Source organism: Crocodylus porosus, unplaced genomic scaffold (assembly GCF_001723895.1).
Source record: "Crocodylus porosus isolate Cpor-Errol unplaced genomic scaffold, CroPor_comp1, whole genome shotgun sequence".
Taxonomy (NCBI): Eukaryota; Metazoa; Chordata; order Crocodylia; family Crocodylidae; genus Crocodylus; species Crocodylus porosus.
Genome location: NW_017728922.1, coordinates 4,069,209 through 4,088,718, shown reverse-complemented (window position 1 = coordinate 4,088,718; position 19,510 = coordinate 4,069,209). Strand labels below are relative to the sequence as shown.

The 19,510-nt window shown below is 44.2% G+C and overlaps 2 protein-coding genes and 1 long non-coding RNA gene across 3 annotated transcripts in view; 1 reads left to right on the top strand and 2 right to left on the bottom strand.

Moving 5' to 3' along the window:
• The window catches only part of LOC109313157, a 5,700-nt gene extending 5,024 nt beyond the window's left edge, over window positions 1-676 (bottom strand). Inside the window, exon 1 of the long non-coding RNA XR_002101972.1 lies at window positions 665-676. This is a non-coding gene — a long non-coding RNA (uncharacterized LOC109313157). The remainder of the gene's footprint in view (window positions 1-664) is intronic.
• On the top strand, window positions 4-4,396 carry FITM2 (fat storage inducing transmembrane protein 2). The gene is made up of 2 exons (XM_019539617.1): window positions 4-176; window positions 797-4,396. Exons 1-2 carry the CDS (start codon window positions 4-6, stop codon window positions 1,410-1,412), a joined length of 789 nt encoding a protein of 262 aa, XP_019395162.1. The 3' UTR covers window positions 1,413-4,396.
• A 7,519-nt stretch (window positions 4,397-11,915) lies between these two features.
• Window positions 11,916-19,510, bottom strand: part of GDAP1L1 (ganglioside induced differentiation associated protein 1 like 1) — a 41,852-nt gene continuing 34,257 nt past the window's right edge. Inside the window, exon 6 of the mRNA XM_019539616.1 lies at window positions 11,916-13,355. Coding sequence (XP_019395161.1) covers window positions 13,012-13,355 — 344 coding nt within the window. The 3' untranslated portion in view covers window positions 11,916-13,011. The remainder of the gene's footprint in view (window positions 13,356-19,510) is intronic.

The window sequence follows — 19,510 nt, the reverse complement described above, 5'->3', positions numbered from 1 at the left end:
GGGATGGCTGGGCTGGAGCGCAGCGCGGGGCTGCTGGGGGCCTTGCTGGCGCGGCGGGCGGCGCGGCGGGGTCTGCCCTGGCTGCTGCTCCTGCTGCTGCTGCTCGGCTCCGCCGCCCGCGCGCTGGGGCTGCCGCCGCCCTCCTACCTCAGCCTCAAGCGCAACCTGCTCAACGTGTGAGGCGCGGCGGGGCCTGTCCCCTGGGGGCGGGGTCTGGCATGCCCCTGCCCGCGGGGTGTCCGGGTGGCACAGAGGGGCGAGGCGGTGCCCGAGACGCGGTCTGCACCGCAGCCGTGTGGGCATGAGCAGAGCATGGCGGCGTTTCTCGGGGCCGGAGGAAAGGCCCTTGCAGCGATGGGGGTGCGCGAGGGGGCATGTTTGCTGTAGCGAAGGGAACGGATAGGAAAGGCCGACCCCGGGGGCGCACTGCAGGGCCGTCGGAGGCTCGACACAGGACCCACGTTGAAGGCGAGATGCAGGCAGGAGGGCAGCAGGGTTCACAGCAATGGGGAATAGGGGCAGGATTTGGCGTAAAGGGCTCTCGGGCATCCTGAGTGTGAGCTGACAGACGGGTGTCTGCCCACGGTGGCTCTCTCTGAATGAAGTCATAGATTTCATAGATTTTTAGGGTTGGAAGAGAGCTCAGTAGATCATTGAGTCCGACCCCCTGCCCTGGGTAGGGAAGAGCACTGGGGTCAGATGAAGTCATTAAAACCCTCTCCCATTCATGCTCGCCCCCAGCTAGCCTGAAAGTTTAATCCATTTATATGAGTCCTTGTTGGCTTTGTTCTGGCAGCTACTTTGTGAAACTGGCCTGGGCCTGGACATTTTGGCTGTTGCTTCCCTTCATCGGAGTCACCAACTATTGCCTCACTCGGAACGTGCAGGATGTGCTGCGGCGCCTCAGTACCCTGCTGGTGGGTACTGCCGTCTGGTACGTCTGCACCCAGTTCTTCATGTACATTGAGAATCTCACTGGCAGCTGCTACAAGTCCTCAGCACTAGATGTGCTGCATCGGGAGCACCAAAACAAGCATCATTGCCACCAGGCCGGTGGCTTCTGGCATGGCTTTGACATCTCGGGCCATTCCTTCCTCCTAACATATTGTGCCCTAATGATTGTGGAGGAGATGGCTGTGCTGGAAGTCTTGAACACGGACCGGAGCTCTAGATTGCATGGTGTGGTCAATGCCCTCTTCATTGCCTTGAGCTTTCTGGTCACTATTTGGGTCTTGATGTTTTTGAGCACTGCTGTATATTTCCATGACTTCTCCCACAAACTGTTTGGCACGCTAGTGGGTCTGTCGGCTTGGTATGGGACATACAGATTCTGGTACTTGAAACCTTTCTCTCCTGGGCTTCCTCCCCAGAATACTTGCTTGAGTTCAAAGAAGTCGAGTTATAGCAGATAAAAAAAAAAAAAATTCTGTTTCCTATTTTGTTTTAAATACAGGATTGGCTATGATTTTTTTTTTTTATAGAAAGGAACATATTAAGGGGAGGGGAATTTAAAAAAACATGTCTTAGTTTGATGGTCCCCAGATGGTTACAGTCCAGTTCCTGGTGTCACAGACTGCCACCCAGGAATAGGAGTAACTGACCAGGTAATTGGTGATCTTGGCAAAGCAGTCAGCCACAGATTTGCCCCCCTTCAGTGTTCCACCAGGATAATCAAGTGCATTGGCAAGAAGTAGTTGGGGGGGAAGCTTACATTGCTGCTACCTTTGCTGTACCTGTTCTGTGGGGAAACAGAGAAAATTAAAGATTGACAGGCAGCCCCTTTTCCCTCCCTCCATTTTTTTAAGACAGAAGATTTTAATAAGGTCCAAATCTCAAGCTAACTTTAATTGCTGACTCTTTTTTTTTTTTTAACTCTCCACTTGTAATCTTTCCAGTTGTGCCAGAGGCAGTGCAAAGCTGCTAACTATTGCAACAAACGTGTAGTTGGCAAGAATACTTTAACAAGGAGAATGCAGCTTCATTGCAAAACTGCAGCACCTGTGTTCTCAAGTGTTACAGACTTTCCATAAATTCTTACCAGCCCTTGCTGCTAGAGAATTATTTTTGTTTTTGTGGCCCGATGTCTTATGCTAGATCTCAAATGTAAATTTTCTGTTTCCTGTCAACCTTTTAAAACGGAAGGCCCAAAATGAGTTTTATCTCATTAGATAGCTTATTTTTTCCTTAAATAATGGTGGGTTTTTTGTTCTTTATTCATGACACTAATTTAAAAAACTGAAAAGCCATGATGAGAGAACTCCTTCAGGTACTGTTAATGTCTTAAATTACTTCATTTCTTGTACAAAAGTTTGGGGGCAATTTTATACATTTATTACATGTTCAGCTTCTGTACTTGCAGTTGAAATACTGTTTTATGTGTTCTTTTTGGAAGTGCAATGAAATTCTGAAGGTCGGGTAACAAGCATGTTAACTGATTTTGCACTGACTTGAATCAGTATTTTATTGGTCTTGAGAATTATATAGAGCACAGGATTGTTTTTTCTCCAAGGTTATTATAGCAATATGCATACAGATATTTATTCATGTCCTATCAGTATCAGTAAGCTGTTTCATTTTGAATGCACGTTAAATGTTGTCTATTGCTGATGTAGCAAAAACTGTGGCTGGTAAAAACCCAATTGCATTATAGAAAGCACGGATATACATTGAGTTGGACACTAAGGGTATTTTTAACCAGTACTTTTAATTTTTTTTATGAAAGGCTTATTTGTGTAAGGAACAAACAAATCAAAATCCATTTTTCATCTGTAATAGCATGTCCAACATGCTACCAAACAGTGCTTGTCTCAGCTAAAATTTAGATATTTGTAGTAGTATGATATTGAACCTAAATTTTCTTCAAACCTCGATTCTGAGTGAATTGTTTTGCTGCCTTTTAGAACAAGGTGATCCATAACCTAATCTGGGTATATATCATATTGCCATTTCAATTTCCTGGCGAAAGAAAGGGGTAGGTCCACAAACACTTAACAACTTAATATCTCATTTGGGACCTGTTCCTGTGAATTGCTGAATTCCTATGGGAAGGCTATGCCAGTTAAAATTATGTTGGGGTTTAAACTGATATAGTGAAATTGGTTTTGATCTAATTTAAGGTGAACACTCGTATTTTGATGTAATTTAAACCTGCTCTCATTATGAAATCATTAGATTTCAGCCAAACTGAATGAGTTGCTCTGTATGGAAATGATGCTTTACATCAGATTTACTAAATCAGGTTTAGCTTCCCGTCCTAGGTTATTCCTGGCAACTTGCCTGTCTAGGCAAGTCTAAGAGGAACCCCAGTAGCTTTAAGAACTATATGCTAAGTGCCTTTGAAAGCTTAATTGTATATTAAAGTGTGCCCTGGAAATGCATGGTTGAAGTAGTCTGTTTACAGACACTTCTAACCACCTATCCAGTGTGTCATAATGGTATATTATTGTGAGTAATATGGTAAGGGCTAGGTGTGCTTAATACTTTATTGGAACCTCAACAGTAGTATTTTTCTCAAGAGTAAGTGATCAAAATCACCAAGGGAATTTGCCAGGGAGTCTGAGCAAGGTTCCATTTCTGGAGTCTAAAGATAATGGTCTGATTCTACTGCTTATGCTCATGAGTAATCAAGGGGCTCCTGGTGTGGATAAGGACTACTGAGGTGTGTATACATTGCAGGGTCAGACCCTCTTTGTCCCTCAGGATTGCCATGGTGCAATATAGCATGTTTTCAAAAGCATCTGGTATAAAAATGTATGAGCAAAGCAAGCCTTGTAGTGTGTACCCATTGTATGGGCAGATTTGCAGCACGCATACCTTATGCACCCATGGTTAAAATCCAGTTCCATTAAAATCAGTGGTAAAACTGTTGAGCTTAATGGGCTTCGGACCTCACTCCTTATGTATTTGGAAGTCTAGGTGTTATATAGAGGCCACCCATTTACTGATGGCTCAGACACTGGAACTTTTTAATTTGCACTTCAGGCAGAAGACCTTAAACTCAGTGTTGTTCTAATAGCTGTCTATAGAAGTCAGAGGTTGGGCAATCTTCTGTCCATGCATTTAGCATAATTTTTGTTCTCTTTCATTTCTTCTGTGGAGCGGAATGAATGCGAATCACAGGGGAAAAATCCAGTCCGTCCGCTTTTGGGATAAGTTTGCATGGAACACAAACCTGTACTCTAAGTAGATGGATTTGATGAGGATTTTTGCCAAAATGGACAGATCATTTCCAGCACTTGTCAGACATGAACTTTGAGTTTTGAAATAACAAAAGACTAAAATGTTTTACAGGACAAAATCTTGTAGTAGATGCTTATAGGAAGCAACTTGTAATCATGAAACTGTAGCTCATAATATCCTCATTTTCTCTTCATTAAAAGTCACTACAGTTCCTGTCTCTTGCCTCCATATAGAGTTGTTTGTCCCATGTCTCTGGAATTTTTTAAGGAATTTTGCATTTCCTCTTTCTATTGCTATCCCCCAAAAGCATAAATAATTACAGTATCATTTTGTTTAATTACATGGCTTTTTGTTATTCATCAGTTATCTATATCTAAGAATGCCTCTCCAAGTAAGCATTTGAGTGGGATTTCTGACACTTCAAGTCTCAAAAACTATTCAGTTGGCCAAGAAATGGCTAAGGAATAGAAGCACAAGAGGTATACCAGACCAAGAAGTTGAAAATGATTTGGGATGAATTTCACTAATATTTTCATTACATATAATGTTTTATAAATTACATCGCTTTCTCACTTGGAGGGTGTTTGAGATCTACAACAGATAACCTAGACACGTGTGATACCTTCATCACTGGAAGTTTCTAACTGTGTGTTAGACAAACATTTGTCTCAGATGTTTTCAACTATAGGAAGATTTTGCCCTAAGCAGGGGGTTGGATCAGGTGACCTCAGGTCACTTTCAAGCCTGTTTTTCTATGATCGTAAAAGGTTCCATGTGGTGGACAGTATTTGGGTGAAAGTGAAAGCTCAGGTATGAAACAAAACTCAGGTAGGGTCTGGAGGGAACAACATACCAGAAAATTGCAGGTGATACAGTAACATAACTAGGGGTGGGCAACCAAAGTACAAGCCCCGGAGCAGCAATTTTTAAGGCATAAGAATGGGAGTGACTGCTGCCATTGCTGCCCAGGTCCTAGACTTGCTCGTTATGTGAGGATGTTTATGATGGACCTGACAGACTATGAGCCCCCAGTGAGCCAAAACTTCAGGCACATCAAATGTAGCTTGGGGGATAGCTGTGCTGACAAAATTAAACAAGGACCTCTAAAAGGAGTGAGACTTGCCTCCCTTCTTTGGTGTTGGACTGAGCCATTCACCAGCCTCATCCTATGAAGAGGGGAGACTCCACCACTGTCGCCTGTGGTCTTGTAGCCCTTTGACTGTGTTAATTAAAATGCAGCTGCCCATTTTTAGAGGTTGCTTTGCCCACATCTAATAGTAGTACCGACCTTTTGAGCCACACTCAAGGTCCTTCCTCCATGTTTTAATGGTCTCTATAGAGCCCAGAAAAAAGCACCTGTTGTTTCTCTGGGTTTGAAATGTTTTAGTACTTTATTTGCTGCTTGTGTTTATAGTTAGTGGCTCTTCAAAGTCTCCTGCATTCCAGCCACCACTTCCCCAGCAGCCTGTGGTCACAGCTGGCTCTTGTGGGTTGTATATTTGGAGCAGAGTAGGGCACAGTTTTTTACCAAATAAAATTGATTGCATTTTATTTTAAAGGTTAGAGAGATTTAAAATGTCCAATAAAGTAAGTTTTTTGGTGCAGGAGTCTTTGCTGCTGCTGATTTTGTAAAGGTGACTAGGCAGATTTCAAATTGAAATATTTGTAGAACTTGATCTGTTTGTCTGATGTACGATGGTTGCCTTTTATTGCGACAAGCAAAATGAGTGGCCTGGTGTTGAAGGCATTAGTATGAGTGGCAGCACACATGAATTCCATTATTTAGCACAATTTCCCATCAGATCTTAGGCAAAGCAATAAGGGCAGCAATTCCTAGTCTTTGGACTGGGACCTCACCGCCTGTCATTTTGTGATCCAGCTTCTATTTCAAGGTCATACACAGTAAATGAATTTCTGTAGGGCTCATGACCCTGAATGGAAATTCTGAGACCCTGTTTGTGTACCATGTATAAAAGGATGGAGCAAAAGCTTCAAGAAGCAAACCTGCACTAGCCAAAGGACTGGGCAGCAGGGAACAGACTGGCTGCTTATGGTAAAGAGACTTTTCTTTCTTGCTTTTTTTCTTCTCACACTTGCAACTATGAGCATTTCTTGAAGGTTTCTTTAGGCCCTTATTTTTAGTGCTGTGCCTTTTTCAATCTGGCCTGCATGCCCTGACAGATAGTAATTGGGAGGGAGGTATAGTTGGGTTACATCCACGTTGCAATCAAAAGATGTGACTGCAGCTCATGAAACACCCCAGCTAGCACTTTAGACCAACTAACTCAGATACTGTAAAAGTGCAGTTATGATAATTACCTGAGTATTTACATAGGTTTTCAGGTCAGCCTGTACTGAGCACCATATTGCCCCAGCTAGCAGTATCTGAACTAGGCGGTTAAAGCTAGCTTGTGGAGGTGAAAATTAGGTCTGTGCAAGTAGGCAGCTATTTGATCTGGCTTTGGATCCAGCTGCTTCGGATGCCAGTGATCCAATACAGAGCTCTGAACCAGGTTCCTGCTTCGATCCAGCCGAAGCAGCTCTAGAGCTTCAGAGCCACCTTGGAGATCTGGCCATAGGGTATAATGGGGAATAAATGAAATATCTATAACTGTTGTTTTTTGTCTGATTTGGATTAAACTTGCAGGGGTGGTAGCCTCTGGTGAGAGCATGGATCCTGCCAGGTTTCAAGAAGATCGGTGCAGGGGCTCGGGGGGAACTGCACCCCAAATTCCTGAAAGCAAAACTCATGTCACGTGTATGTGTTACACCACAAGGGGGTGAAAACTGCAGGGGTGGTGGCCCTTGCTGAGGCCATGAAGCCTGCCAAGTTTCAAAGAGATAGGTGCAGGGTCTGAAGCATGGTGGAAAGCCTTGCACAGCTCTAGTGAACATGAGCTGTAGTTGCATCTTTTACTGCTGTGAAGATGTACCCTTATGTTTTAGGGTCTGGAACTGTCTTGGATGGCTACTTGGCCTGGGAATCATGGGACCTGGCTCGAGCTTTCTAAGATAAAATGGGTACGACTTTGCCTGTGTGTTTGGCTGTAGTGAGCTAACGCTTCAGCTGTCTGAATTTTTGTTACATGGGAACTGTGCACCTTTCCCATCATTTCTTCTCTAAGGTCTGATGGCTTCCTTATGTGGAGCAGCACGCACGGAGCATAGCCCCAAAGGAAGATTGAAGACAAAAATAGTTACCTCCAGGAGGGAGTAGGCACTGGGAAGAAATTGCTTTTAAAAACCAGTAATAGGATGTGTTCTTGAAGACTGCCTCTAAAGTAATGTCTCTGTTCAGTGTAAAGGGAAGAATGCATGAGACAGCATTTCACTCTGCAAAATACTTGTTTCTGTTTCCAGAATGCCCTTGAGCTGGGAGTCTCATTCATTCACCCAGATGCACAGCTTTCATTGCACTGTCATTTCATTAGAAGAACTGAACCAGAATGAAAAAGGAATTGGTCATCAGGTGGGGGTGAATTGAGACATGAGGAGCAGCCCTGGGGAGCAGAGAGAAGCTTCTAGAGCAGAGAAGAAATAGGACTAGAAAAAAGAGAAAAAATATTGTCAAAAGAAGATTTTACTGTTTGACTGTGGGGCTGAGAGTCCTATAGAGTTTGTTCTCTGGAACATAGGACTCAAAGGAGCCTGCCAGGCTGTCTAGTCCAGTCTACTGTTTGCTGGCAACCACTTACCCAAGGACTCCCTAAAATCACTTCTTAAAACTCTCACCCACTACTACAAGGTGCAGAACCAAAACACGAAGGATACCCTATAAATCTCAAAGGTAAAAGCAAGGGGGGAAAGGACCCTACCAGTACCTGGTCACTGCATCCTTAGGGAAGGGCTATTTTGTTTCATCTTTTAAGGAGAACCTGAAACCCACCAAACATCCATAGAAGGCTCTATTGAAGAGGAGCTTTGCAGACTCCAGGCTCCTGATATACCCATTTCACAGTATTCATATGTTGCCGGTTATGCGCTGTGGGGTGAACAGAAAAATGTGATTAGAAGTAGGAAGCGAACTGAGAAGATAGAGATGACTGAAGGAAGGAGACTGAGAAAGAAGTGGAAGGGATGAACGGGGGAGATAGAGAAGAACCAGAACTGAAAAGCACAATTGCAAAACTGTAGAGTGAAGAGGTAGAAAGGAGGAGAGAAGAGGAGACTTTGGGAGGAAATGATAGGATGCAAGCCTGGGCACCCTGACAAGGGGGCACTGACTGGTCACAAACCAACACTAGCCCCAGAAGGTTGGGAACCTCTAAGAAGGGCAAGGTGGAGCAAGCCTTTAGTTATCAAGGCAGTTGGGCCTGCTGAGAGTCAGGTCTTGGGGCTTCTTGTCCCTGTGGATTAACTCAGTCTTGATGAAAGGAATAGCTTGACACCTGTGGAAATGCTAGAGCTCTCGGTAGGAGGTATGTTTATATGCTTCAGGGGCAGGCCAAGGAAGGAGTGAATCTCCTCAAGGCCTCTGGGGGAAGGACAAGAAGGAATCAGCTTAATCTGCAGCAAGGAAAGTTTTGTACTAGGAAAACCACTCTGTGAGAGTTGATGATGCACTTGAACAGGCTACTCAGGCAGATTGTGGAGGTTCCTGTATTGGAGATTTTTAGCAACAGGTTAGATAAACAACTGCCTGGGACAATTTAGATATGCCTCAGTTGAACCATATGAGCCCTTCCAGCTCTCCCTTTTTCTGATTCAGGGTGGCCAGTGAGTCTAATTGGCTGTGTATGGAGATAGCCCCAGGTAAAGAGCATGGATGGGCTATATCTGCGGAGACAGTCCATGAGCTATAGCAGACATAACTATTGTAGGTGTCTTTTCCATATCCTGTGTTCCTTTTCTATTATTCTGTGCCATATATAGTGACTGCCAATGGGTGAATAATGCTGCCCTTTGAACCACTATGGTCTGAGTAGCACTATGGGCTTTTGGAGTTCGCTCTCGGTAATCCCTTCTGTCAGCCTGCAGACAAGCTTTCCTAAACTATCCCGTAAACCTAGCCATTTTGATATTGTCAAAATCCTGACGTTGATTTACATCTTCATTCCTCAAGCACCCTCTGCTCTAAATCTCATTGCCTCATCTGTGGTAGCCAATCACATCAGTTGTGACCCTGAATTATTAGAAGAAAGGTGACTCTTTGGTCCATATGCATCCCTGGTGTAATTCTTACTGATTTCTGCTGCATAACGCCAGGGATGGATTTGATCCTCAGTATGGCAGATGAACAGTTTCTTCATCTGGAAGTCCCTATCCATTTTTTGAACAAAAAGCCTCCATACCTCACTGTGAGGTTGGTAAGCGCTGTTCTCCACAAGCTCTGGATGGATAAACCCAGGCACAGGGTTTACCTAAGTCGCTCAGTCAGGAGCTGAACCCAGTCATCATCCACATGCACTAGACTAGATGATGAATATGCTGCTCTGACAAATGCAGCAGCAGCATATTCTCAGCCAACAGTAAACAGAGTAGTTCAGAGACCAATTCATTGCTGATACTGAACCTGATGTCTGGAAATCAAGAATTATTCAATATTAAAATGAAGCCAAAGGAAAAGCAATCTGCTTCAGAACTGACAGCTGCAATCAAAATTTTCTGTACACACAGTGCTCGACTGTAATATATGAATAGCTACAGGCTTCATTCAATACTGATTTCCCTGGTTGTCACAGTTTGATTTCACTAAATGCAATAAATAATAAATAAATCTGAGTTTTGATGAATAAGTTATGCATCTGATTTGTTTGCTAATTATGCATCTGATTTATGTATTATTATGTTATTGTTTCCCTATCCAAGACATTTAAGAAGCCAAATGTTAATTCCTCATAGTGAAAGCTGTCCTTATGTAATAAAAAGTAATATCATAAAACAAAGTATAAGGTCAGTTGAGCATGCCAGGAATCCAAAGCAAGAACCAAAAGAGTCAAATATACGAAGGACAATAATGCATTTGTTTCGGACTGAACAAAAGTTCAAGGTAAAACTGTTTTTATCTTGCATGAGCTATAAACCTGTTGCTAGTAATATTTACTGTTGGAAATGGACTGGTCTGAATTCCTTAGGTCTGGTCATTTGGGCTTCGATTCACCAAAGCACGTAAACCCCTGTAAGAACCCATTCCAGTTCACAAAATCCACTTAAAGTAAATGTGAGTTCCTCATGCGTGCGATGTTAAGCAGATGTTTAAGTGCTTTGTGTAGAGATGTAGTTTGCCAAATTGTGGCCACAGAACTTGAGTCTTCCTTGCTGAAACAATGGGAGCTTTGCCAGAGTTTTCAATAGGAGCCAAGTCAGACTCTGACCTTCTGCACAGAATTTGGAGAGTTATTTTTGATGTTCCAAGCAGTGTCTTATCCTCTGATTACTTACGCAGTGACTTGTCAGTGAGTTCTATGCTCACAATATCTGAAGATCTTCAGTAGAACTGGGGAGAGCTGAGCAATTAATGTGGTTTCCTGGCACAACATTTTGAAGCGGCTCACACTGATTTGACTTAAAGCTTTGTAGTGCTGGGAAGTTCAATTTCTTCAACATCCATTTAAAATACAAGTTGGCCTTAAGTATATTCATAAGTACTAACTCTACCTACGATTTATACTTCTGATTGACATCCCAGAGCACAAAGCTCTCTATTTATTCTCACAATAGGCACAACATGTGCACTGCTAGTGTAAGCTTCTCCCAGGCCTCCCTAATGGACCTTGGCCAACCAAGGTGACTGGTAGGGGGTGCACATGCCCCCTCTAATGGGGCCTGTGCCCCCTCTGGTGGCCAACACTGATGCTGTTGGTAGGGCTGGTGCCCTCCCTGCCAGGGTCAGCAGCTTCCGTGGTTCAGGAGGCACCAGTCACTCATAGGTCTGTAGAAAGTTGTCCCTTTTAGCTTTTAAAATGAAGAATTAAAATTAGGAGCCTCTTCTTTTCTTCAGTCGTCCCTCAAATTGTATCCTATCACTTCTATTTGATACTCTAGGCCAGATTTCTAACACATTTCCACAGACACCCCAGCAATATTTGTAAGAACACTTTTATGCTTTTAGCTCTGCCCCCAGTTGGTAATGTCACTGTATCTTTATCTGTAATTGGCCTGTTTCATGTACAGCTGCTGAATTTGGATTTTTTTGCAAGAGCCAATGACTGTACACACAGTTAAATGCTGAAAAATATAAGCCTATGTCATTAGGAAAGCACCTAAGCTAGGTGTGACTTGATGCAAAGTAGATAGGTGTACACTCAAGTGTGTGTGTGTGGCTGAGATAATTAACCATGAATATTTGGAATACATGTATGTATTTTTGCCTGTGCATTTGTCCAGATGTATGCATTGGTCCTTTGTGTCACTTTTAGAAACTTTTTATGACAAGCTGAGCACTGAAGCCACTGTGAAATCCTCTGTCTTTCAGATGCATAAAGATCATTTTCCCCTCTTCGTGTCAGAGGCACAATAAAATACCATCACTTACACAGTGCTTGTCTAAGTTCCCAAGTCCCAAGATGCACAGCTATTTACCACTGATTAATAGCCTTGCATCTGTAAGCAAAAGCAAAGACATTCTAAGCAGCTCAGTAATAAGAGAAAAATTATCTAGAAAATATAGGGACTGTATATTACTTCTTCATGGGCTCTATATCAACCCATACTGTATGAGAAACAGCACAAACCAACCTGAAGTCTCAACACACACTGATCCACCTTGAAATAAGCATCAAAGGATATCAAACACATTTAGAAATGTAAAGCAGTTACTCCTCCCATATGGTTTATTTAGAATCTCAGAGTTTTCTAAGCATGAGTAGCAGTGACGCCCATTTTTCTTTCCAACATGCAAAAGGCACAAGAAAGTGATAAATGCGGTTCTGTGCAAAGTGTCTCTAAGAAAATACACAGCGAGAAAATTACTGAAACGAGCTCCCAATGAAAGAGAAAGCCATAGCATCTTCAGGAAAGTGCTGAAAAGTTCTGAAAATGGCTGCATTTTTCAGTCTCGATGCTCAGTCAGTGAAAGATGCTTTGCAAATCCATGAAAGGATATTCAAGTCACAGAGCCATGAGGCTAAAAAACAAAACAAAAAAACTCCTATAAAATGGAATTCAGACTAGAAGTTAACATAATTTATATGAGGGAAACAAATGTGGCTTTTAGTAAAAGACACAAGTTAAACATTTTTTAAAAAACCAACATAGAAAGTGGATACATTCTAAGAGCAGCTCAATTAAAAACACCAGATTTCATGGAAATAATAGAAAAAGGGATACTTAAATAATGCAAAACCACTTTGACATTGCCCATCTACTGTCTCTTCCCCCCACTGGCTCTGCCTTCCCTGCTTCCAGACAAAGCCCCAGCTGACAACAACGTAGGAGTGTCTACGAGGAGAGTCTCTGCTACTTGCACCTGTGAAATGTGTGATGCGGCCAACGAACATTTTGAAAACGTAAATGTACAGAACAGAGTATCCAGATCCCATTGTTTAACCTGGTGCTTGGGAAACCATCCGGGGTGGCCATCTCTCTGCCACCAGAATCTGCCTACTCTGGAGGCTGTTTCACACCGCGGCGGGTGTGGGAGCCCAGTCAACGCCCGAGCGCAACACGCGACGTTCACTACAGTGTAATACTTCAACCTAAAAAAAAGGCATTTACAAGTTGACTTATTTTTGTTGCCTTATTTCCTTGCAGTATAAGTTTCTACTTCTAGACTATGGAATGTTACATTAACAATAAGTATTCATATCTTGCTTCAAATTTCATTACAGTTACTGAGGATTCATCATGATTTCACACAGCACAGACACCAAACTAAACACCAAAGAGCCAGCATTAGATGTATTTTTTCTTTAAATACCAATAAGCAAAATATCCCATTCCTCCCAGAGATCCCATGAGGAAGGAAGCTCCGAAGAAGGACGGGGGTTTCCGTTTGACCAGCCTGAAAGCGTTGGGCACCACGGCTGAGAGGAGGGTGGTGTGTATGTCTCCTAAAACTTTCCTGAAGGCAAAGCGTTTTTGTATCCTGTCAAAGAAAGACTGTAGGTTGGGTCTGCTGCCATCTTCCCAGTATTTCTTAGAAAGTCCTAGAAACTTGAGGCGGTGCAGTGTGGCTCCCAGCAGGACATCAGCCAAAGTAAAGACACATCCGCAGAGCCAGAGTTCACACTTCTGCCCTGGAGAATGAAGCCACAAAACACACGTGATAAGAATGACCTGCTGTTTGGAAATTTAGGGCTTGACACTAACCCCACCAAAGGCTAGGGGATTTTAGCAGTGTTTTGCCCCACTGTTTCCTAATGATTTTTCAAGGAAGTGGACCAGACCTTATGGAGTCTGAAAAATAACAGCCAGGACACCTGGCTTTGGATTTTGAAGCAGCTCAGGTCCCTTTTTTGTTGGATGCTTCGAGATAGGAACCTAACTAAGTTGCAGCAAGATAAAGGGTTTTCGTGGTCTACTGGTGGTGTTCAGAGCTCATTTTGTGGGCACTTCATGGGGGCCCTGCCCCTCACCACTGATTGGTGGAGGGTGTCTTCACTCAGTTTACATTGCTATCACTTTTTTTGCCCTGTCCCTTGCTGCTGATTGGCAGAAGGCATCTTCCCTCAGTCTACATCACTGCCACTTTTTATTTTGGTTGATTTTGCAGGAAATTATGGCCAATGCTGGATTTCCCAATGATCACAGCAATCACAGACAAGCTGTTTTTCGTTGTTTCATGGTTTCTGCAAAATGCGTGAAACTGTGATTTAGGTATATCCCTATCTATAGATAGTAGGTCCCATCCTGCCCCTGATAAGTCTAGTATAAAAACTCCCCAGCTGTCCTAAACACTCATGCAGGGCAATTCCACATGCCCTCGGCTACTGGCTGGATGTTGTCTGATGCTTTGGAAATGAAGGAAGTGGCTCATTGTCGACCCCAGTAACACTCCCTATTTTCTACTTTAGGGATGTCAGAAATACTTAAGAATTAAATACTCTTCCAGTAGGACTTAGCACAACAGCCAAGCCATGCCAGCAGTCTGGGGCTGTTGCTAAGGGGGCTCTTTTTGCCTCTTTAAACTCCTGACTTCCATGAGGCTGGGTTTTTGATTGTAGCCAAGTTGGTCTAAGGGCACAGGCAGGCAAGGTTCTTGAGGTAGATGTGGTATCTTTTATTAGACCAACTGGCAGAGCCGGCCCATCGTCTCCTGTGGAACCTGTAGCTGTGGGGCGCCCCGCAGCCGCCACTGCCAGCTTCATGTCTGGCTGCTTGCCAGCCCTTCCCCCGCTGCTGACACTGCTGCCAGCTTCTTCACGCTCCCCCTGCCAACACTGCCTTCTTCAGCTGCTCACCACCCCCACTGCTGACTCCAACGCTGGCTTCTTCGCGTCAGGGGGCCCCAAAACTATATTTTGCAGGGAGCCCCAAAAAATTGTGGGCCAACCCCGGTAGTTGGAAAAAAGTTCTTAGCAAGCTATCCGGCACAGTCACCCTTCTTCAGGCATAGGAAGTCTCTGTTGTTTTGATACTCCGAGGAATGAGAGAAGCTAAAAGTGTGACAAGATGTCAGTGAGAATGTAAATAGGTAAATAGGTAGAAATTAAGAAAACAAAAAGTAAAGTAGGGAAGGTGAGGAGTAGGGGGGAGAGCAGGGGGGAAAAAACGAGTAAGGGAGACTCTACACTGGTGGTAATTGAAGGTAGACAAGAAGCAGTCTGTAAAAAAGGAAATGGCTGGAGATTAGGAAGACAAAGGGCAGAAAAGTAGGGGGGAAGGGGGGGGAAGTGTAAAAGGTCAGGTCTGGCAGGTACCTGGTGAATCAGATGTCAGGCAGGTTGTAACTAAAATGCCATAAGTCCAATGTCTATATTTAGTCCGTGATTTTTTGTATCCAGTAGGTGATGAAGTGAAGTTCATAGGCTCGTCTGTGAAAGGTGTTTTGTAAATTCCCTCTGAGGATTAGAACTGAAAGATCAGAGAGGGAGTGATTGTCTTGTGACAAATGAGCCCCTACAGGTAGTTGGGTGTTCTTGTCTTTGATAGATTTCCAGTGTGCATTCATTCTGGTGCACAGTTGTTTGGTTTCTCCTACATATTTTCCATCAGGGCATTTGGTGCAATGGATGATATGTATAACACTTCTGGAGGTGCCGGTGTAAGATCCAGGAATGGCGATGGATCTGTTGCGGGGTGTAGTTATAGTGGGGATGGCGAAGATCTGTTGGCAAGGTTTGCATTCCTTGTCCTGGCATGGTCTGGATCCATTTGGTGTGGTTTGGATTGTTAAGAACTTTTTTCCAACTACTCAGTTGGTCTAATAAATGATATCACATCTACTCAAAGAACCTTGCCTGACTTCCTTGAGGAAACTCTTCAGCGCTTCTGTGTTTGGAGTCGGGTTTCAAGGGGAGTCAACATTTAGTGTGGGCACTGAGTATGAAAGAGATGTCAAAGGATTAGAGACTGTGATAGTGCAAAGAGATTTCTGCAGAGATTCTGGCCAGGAAGGGCTTAAAACACTTCCCAAATATCCTCCTATTCCTGCACTATGCTAACAGGGATAAAGCACCAGGTGAACCTTATTAGCAGCAGCAGGTGATAACCTGAGGGGTGTGGTATATAGGGAAGGGTAGGTAGGAAAAAAAAGACAGGGGCTTGGGGAATGAGAGGCAGAGGAAGCAGGTTAGAGCTCATCTCCCCTTTAGGGTTTGGCTGAAGAAAGCTCTTTCTTAAACCTATTCTGCATTAGGGCAGTGGGGTGCTTTAATTATTTGACTTTTCAAGGCAAATAGAAGATAAATGATTTATAGATAAAGCAGTGGGCAGAACCTTTAGTGCCAAAGATCTTAGTGCAGAAACTACCCTCCAAAAGAAAGCTATTGAATGAAGCATAGATTTGCAGGGCAGTGCTGCAATGCCAAACCAGTTTGTGGAGCAGAGCACTTAAGCCTAGATCCCTGCATAAAAGACAGGGTTTGCAGAGCCTGTGAGAAGACCTGCAATAGTAGACCATGGTGTCTGGTCTCAGATATGGGGTGCAGTTGTTGTTATTAATCCTCAGCCTGAAGTTTCAAGTGTGTGATGCTTTGTCTGGGATACTTCCAGTTGTCTTAAACATGCAAGGAAAATTTTCTTCAGAGAATGGAGATAAGATGATCCATTTTAGGCTAGATTACAGCTGACTTAGTGCTGTGCTGGCTTTGCTGGTTATTTCTTATTGTTGGGTAAATAAATGTTAGCTTAACACCTGCCTCAGTGACTGATGTGCCAAACTCTGCAAATGGTATAATAATAGTATGTGTGAGATTCATAACCCTGTGATAACTGATTACATTGTAAGTATGAGGCACAGAGAGGGAGGAAATTCAATAGGTTCTTTTGGAATCCCTTGATTAAGCAAGTGAGGAGAAAAATAGTTTTGGAAGTGCTTAAACAATTTTGATGCCCTATATATATATATATTTTTTTTTTTTTTTCCATTGCCCAATAGCTTGTGGAACTGTATAAAATTACGATCAGCTCTTGTATTGGCTCTGCAGTGCACCAATGGAAATACCTGTGAACTATTGTGTAACAGGGCATTAGTCTGTGAAGAACACGGTGTTGATCTGAAGAAATTCCAGAGGGCAGAAAGGGAAATGCTTGGTGGGAGACGGACCCTGTCCTGGACTGGGAGACTAAAGAGCAGAGTGGCTGAAGTCACTGTAGGACAGAACCTGAACTGCAGTCTACCCACTGCTAAACATTTCTGATTGGGCTTTGTGAGAGTCAAACTATAGTTGTATGAAAATTAGCCCCCTCTCCGGAGCCCACCCTTTCCTGCCCAGGCAGAATTGCAGGCTGGGCCCATGTGCTACTACATTAATCCTGTAGCGTCACGGTTCTGCGAGGAACGCTTACATGAGGACATGTCACAGCTCTGTTCCACCCTGTCTGAACAAATTAGGACAGCCAGATTGGAAACTAAGAGAGAGGCTAGTTGGATCCAAAGGATGCCAAGTATTCTGTCCTGAGGAAACCTGATCACTGCCCCTTTTCCCCTTCTCAGGATGATGAAAAGCCTCTGCTGTCTTATTCAAAATACAAGAGGGAAACCCAAGGCTTTTTGGCATCCCGATGCAATAGTGGGGAAGGGGAACTGAGTGCTCTCCACCGGCTCAAGTTACCCACAGACCACGGTCTGTCCAGGAATGAAGATGCTGCCCTCTCTGCTGTAGTGTGAAAACCAAATATATACTGCAATCAAACCAGCTTCTCCTTATTTGCCATTTAGTGTAGCTATTAGTTATTGCTTTATTAACCCATTCCACAGCTGGGTGAATATCCATGCACTTCACACACAGCCCTTGTCTGGCAAGCTCAGAGGCTAATGATCATTAGACAAATGAGGCAAAGACAGTTTATGGCATTGCCTGTGCAAGAAACAGAAACAAGGAGTGCCTGCTGGCCTTGAAGGCTGGAACAACAGAGCTAATGTTTAATTGCAAGGCCTCATTTTTATTGGCTTGGCAGCTGGCCTAATACTGCCAGAGGCCCAGAGTGGGTGGCAGCACCAGTGTCTAATTAATCAATAAATTGTTTCAGTAGCTAATGAATTGCTAGCACATTGGAGCTGGAAGCCTCCTGGGCACCTTGTGGGAATCTGAGGATAGTCAGACCCAATGCAAAGGCAGTCTGTCCTAGAGAGAGAGAATTTTTCTGTCCTGTTCCCAGACTCAGCTGGCAGGGAGAGCCCAGGGATCTTGCAAAATGCAAGTTCCAGCTCGTTTTGGACATGCCATGCTGTGCTGTGCAGGCTGCAATGACACAAAACTACACTTGGAGGTGAGCTGCCCTGGGGAAAAGGAAATGGCTTCACTCTAGGAGGGCTCTGTTGAAGTTTAAACATATATATATAAGCTTCATTTCTCAGAGCTCTTCTCTCCAGGACAGTTCTGGTCTTTGGGGAGTTACTTTCTCTTAGCTCAGAGGGCAAATTTCACATTCAGTGCAGAGGTAGAGGATCCAGGGGTGGCAGTCCCAGTAGGATAAAGCCTTATCTGGATTCAACCAGCCAGAACACTGAAGGTTGGAGCTGCTGTAACATAAGTCACAGACTCCAGGGGAGGTGCCAAAGAAATGGCACAAACTGGGTAGAATATGGGCATCTAGTGCTATGAAGAAGGCGATGGGAGCAGTTTTGCAGGAAGCCAGAAGGAAACCAAGTGTATTCAGCTGACAACTCTTCAGAAAGGTACCTTTGGGAGGACAAGTTTCAAAAGACACAAGCTAGTTGAGGAAGAGTTTAGGGTAGACATAAGGAAAAAATTATTTTCCGTAAGGGTATCTAGAATCTGGAACGCAGTCCCGGCAGAGGTGGTGCGGTTGCTATCCCTGGAAGTGAGCAAGAGGAGCCTGGACATGCACCTTGCTGAGCTCGTTTGAACCCAATTACCTCCTGCCCATGGCAGGGGACCAGACTTGATGATCTTACATGTCCCTTCCGGTCCTTTTAGTCTATGATTCTATGACATTAACAGCAGCCCTTGACTTTGTGCCCAAGAGGCTTCAGCCCAAAAGGCATGGTCATGAGGCATCAGTCCACTGACTTGAAAGCACTGGTATCAGAGTTAGCGAGCACATTTTCAGACAAGATTAGTAGGCATGGGTGCAGTCATGCCACACAGCTGAAGTGCCTAAAGGGCTTCACTTAATTCCCATCCCCCAGGGCTAATCTTAGTGTTTAGGGAGCCTGCCTGCCATCTTTGCCCTTGGAGTGATACACCTCCCATGCCAGCCAGAGCCCGCTCTCCTGCCCTGCAGCGACGGCAGCTGCAGGTGCATTACTGACTAGTCCTGAGCTCCACTCCAGCCCAGGGATGCAAAGGTCTGGAGCCCTTCCAGCCCTGCCTGTCACTCTGCTCAGGAGCCCTGTTGTTATTTTTTGTAGCTTCCATCAGAGCACCAGAGAGTGTGCCAAGTGCATCACCAGACACAGGTAGTGCCCATACCACTGCCCCAAAGGACTTGCAATCTCAGTGTGTCTGTGAAATGTGATGAGTGAGGGTGGGAAGCACAATGTAAGGGGAAGGTGCCAAGTGAAATGTTATTAGAGAAGTCCTTGGGATCCTTTAGCAGTGAGGAGGCAGTCCCCTCCTTGGCAGTTACAGCCCAGGGGGATTAGTCTGGCCAGGGACAGATCCTGACAGTGGTTGTCCATATATCCGGCCTTCCACTCCCCTCTCTGCTGTGCAGCAGTTTAGTTCCAGCTGGAGCCTTTCCTCCTTTCCCATGCCAGGGTCCCTTTGGGAAGGGAACCCTGTTGGGTTGATTTGCTTTTGTTGAATAATCAGCTGCTTTTTCT

Excerpts from the sequence above, each read along its gene's own strand:
- FITM2 (XM_019539617.1), top strand. The coding sequence starts at position 4 with ATGGCTGGGCTGGAGCGCAGCGCGGGGCTGCTGGGGGCCTTGCTGGCG. Across the intron at positions 177-796 it reads AAGCGCAACCTGCTCAACGT|CTACTTTGTGAAACTGGCCT; the intron begins GTGAGGCGCGGC and ends TTGTTCTGGCAG.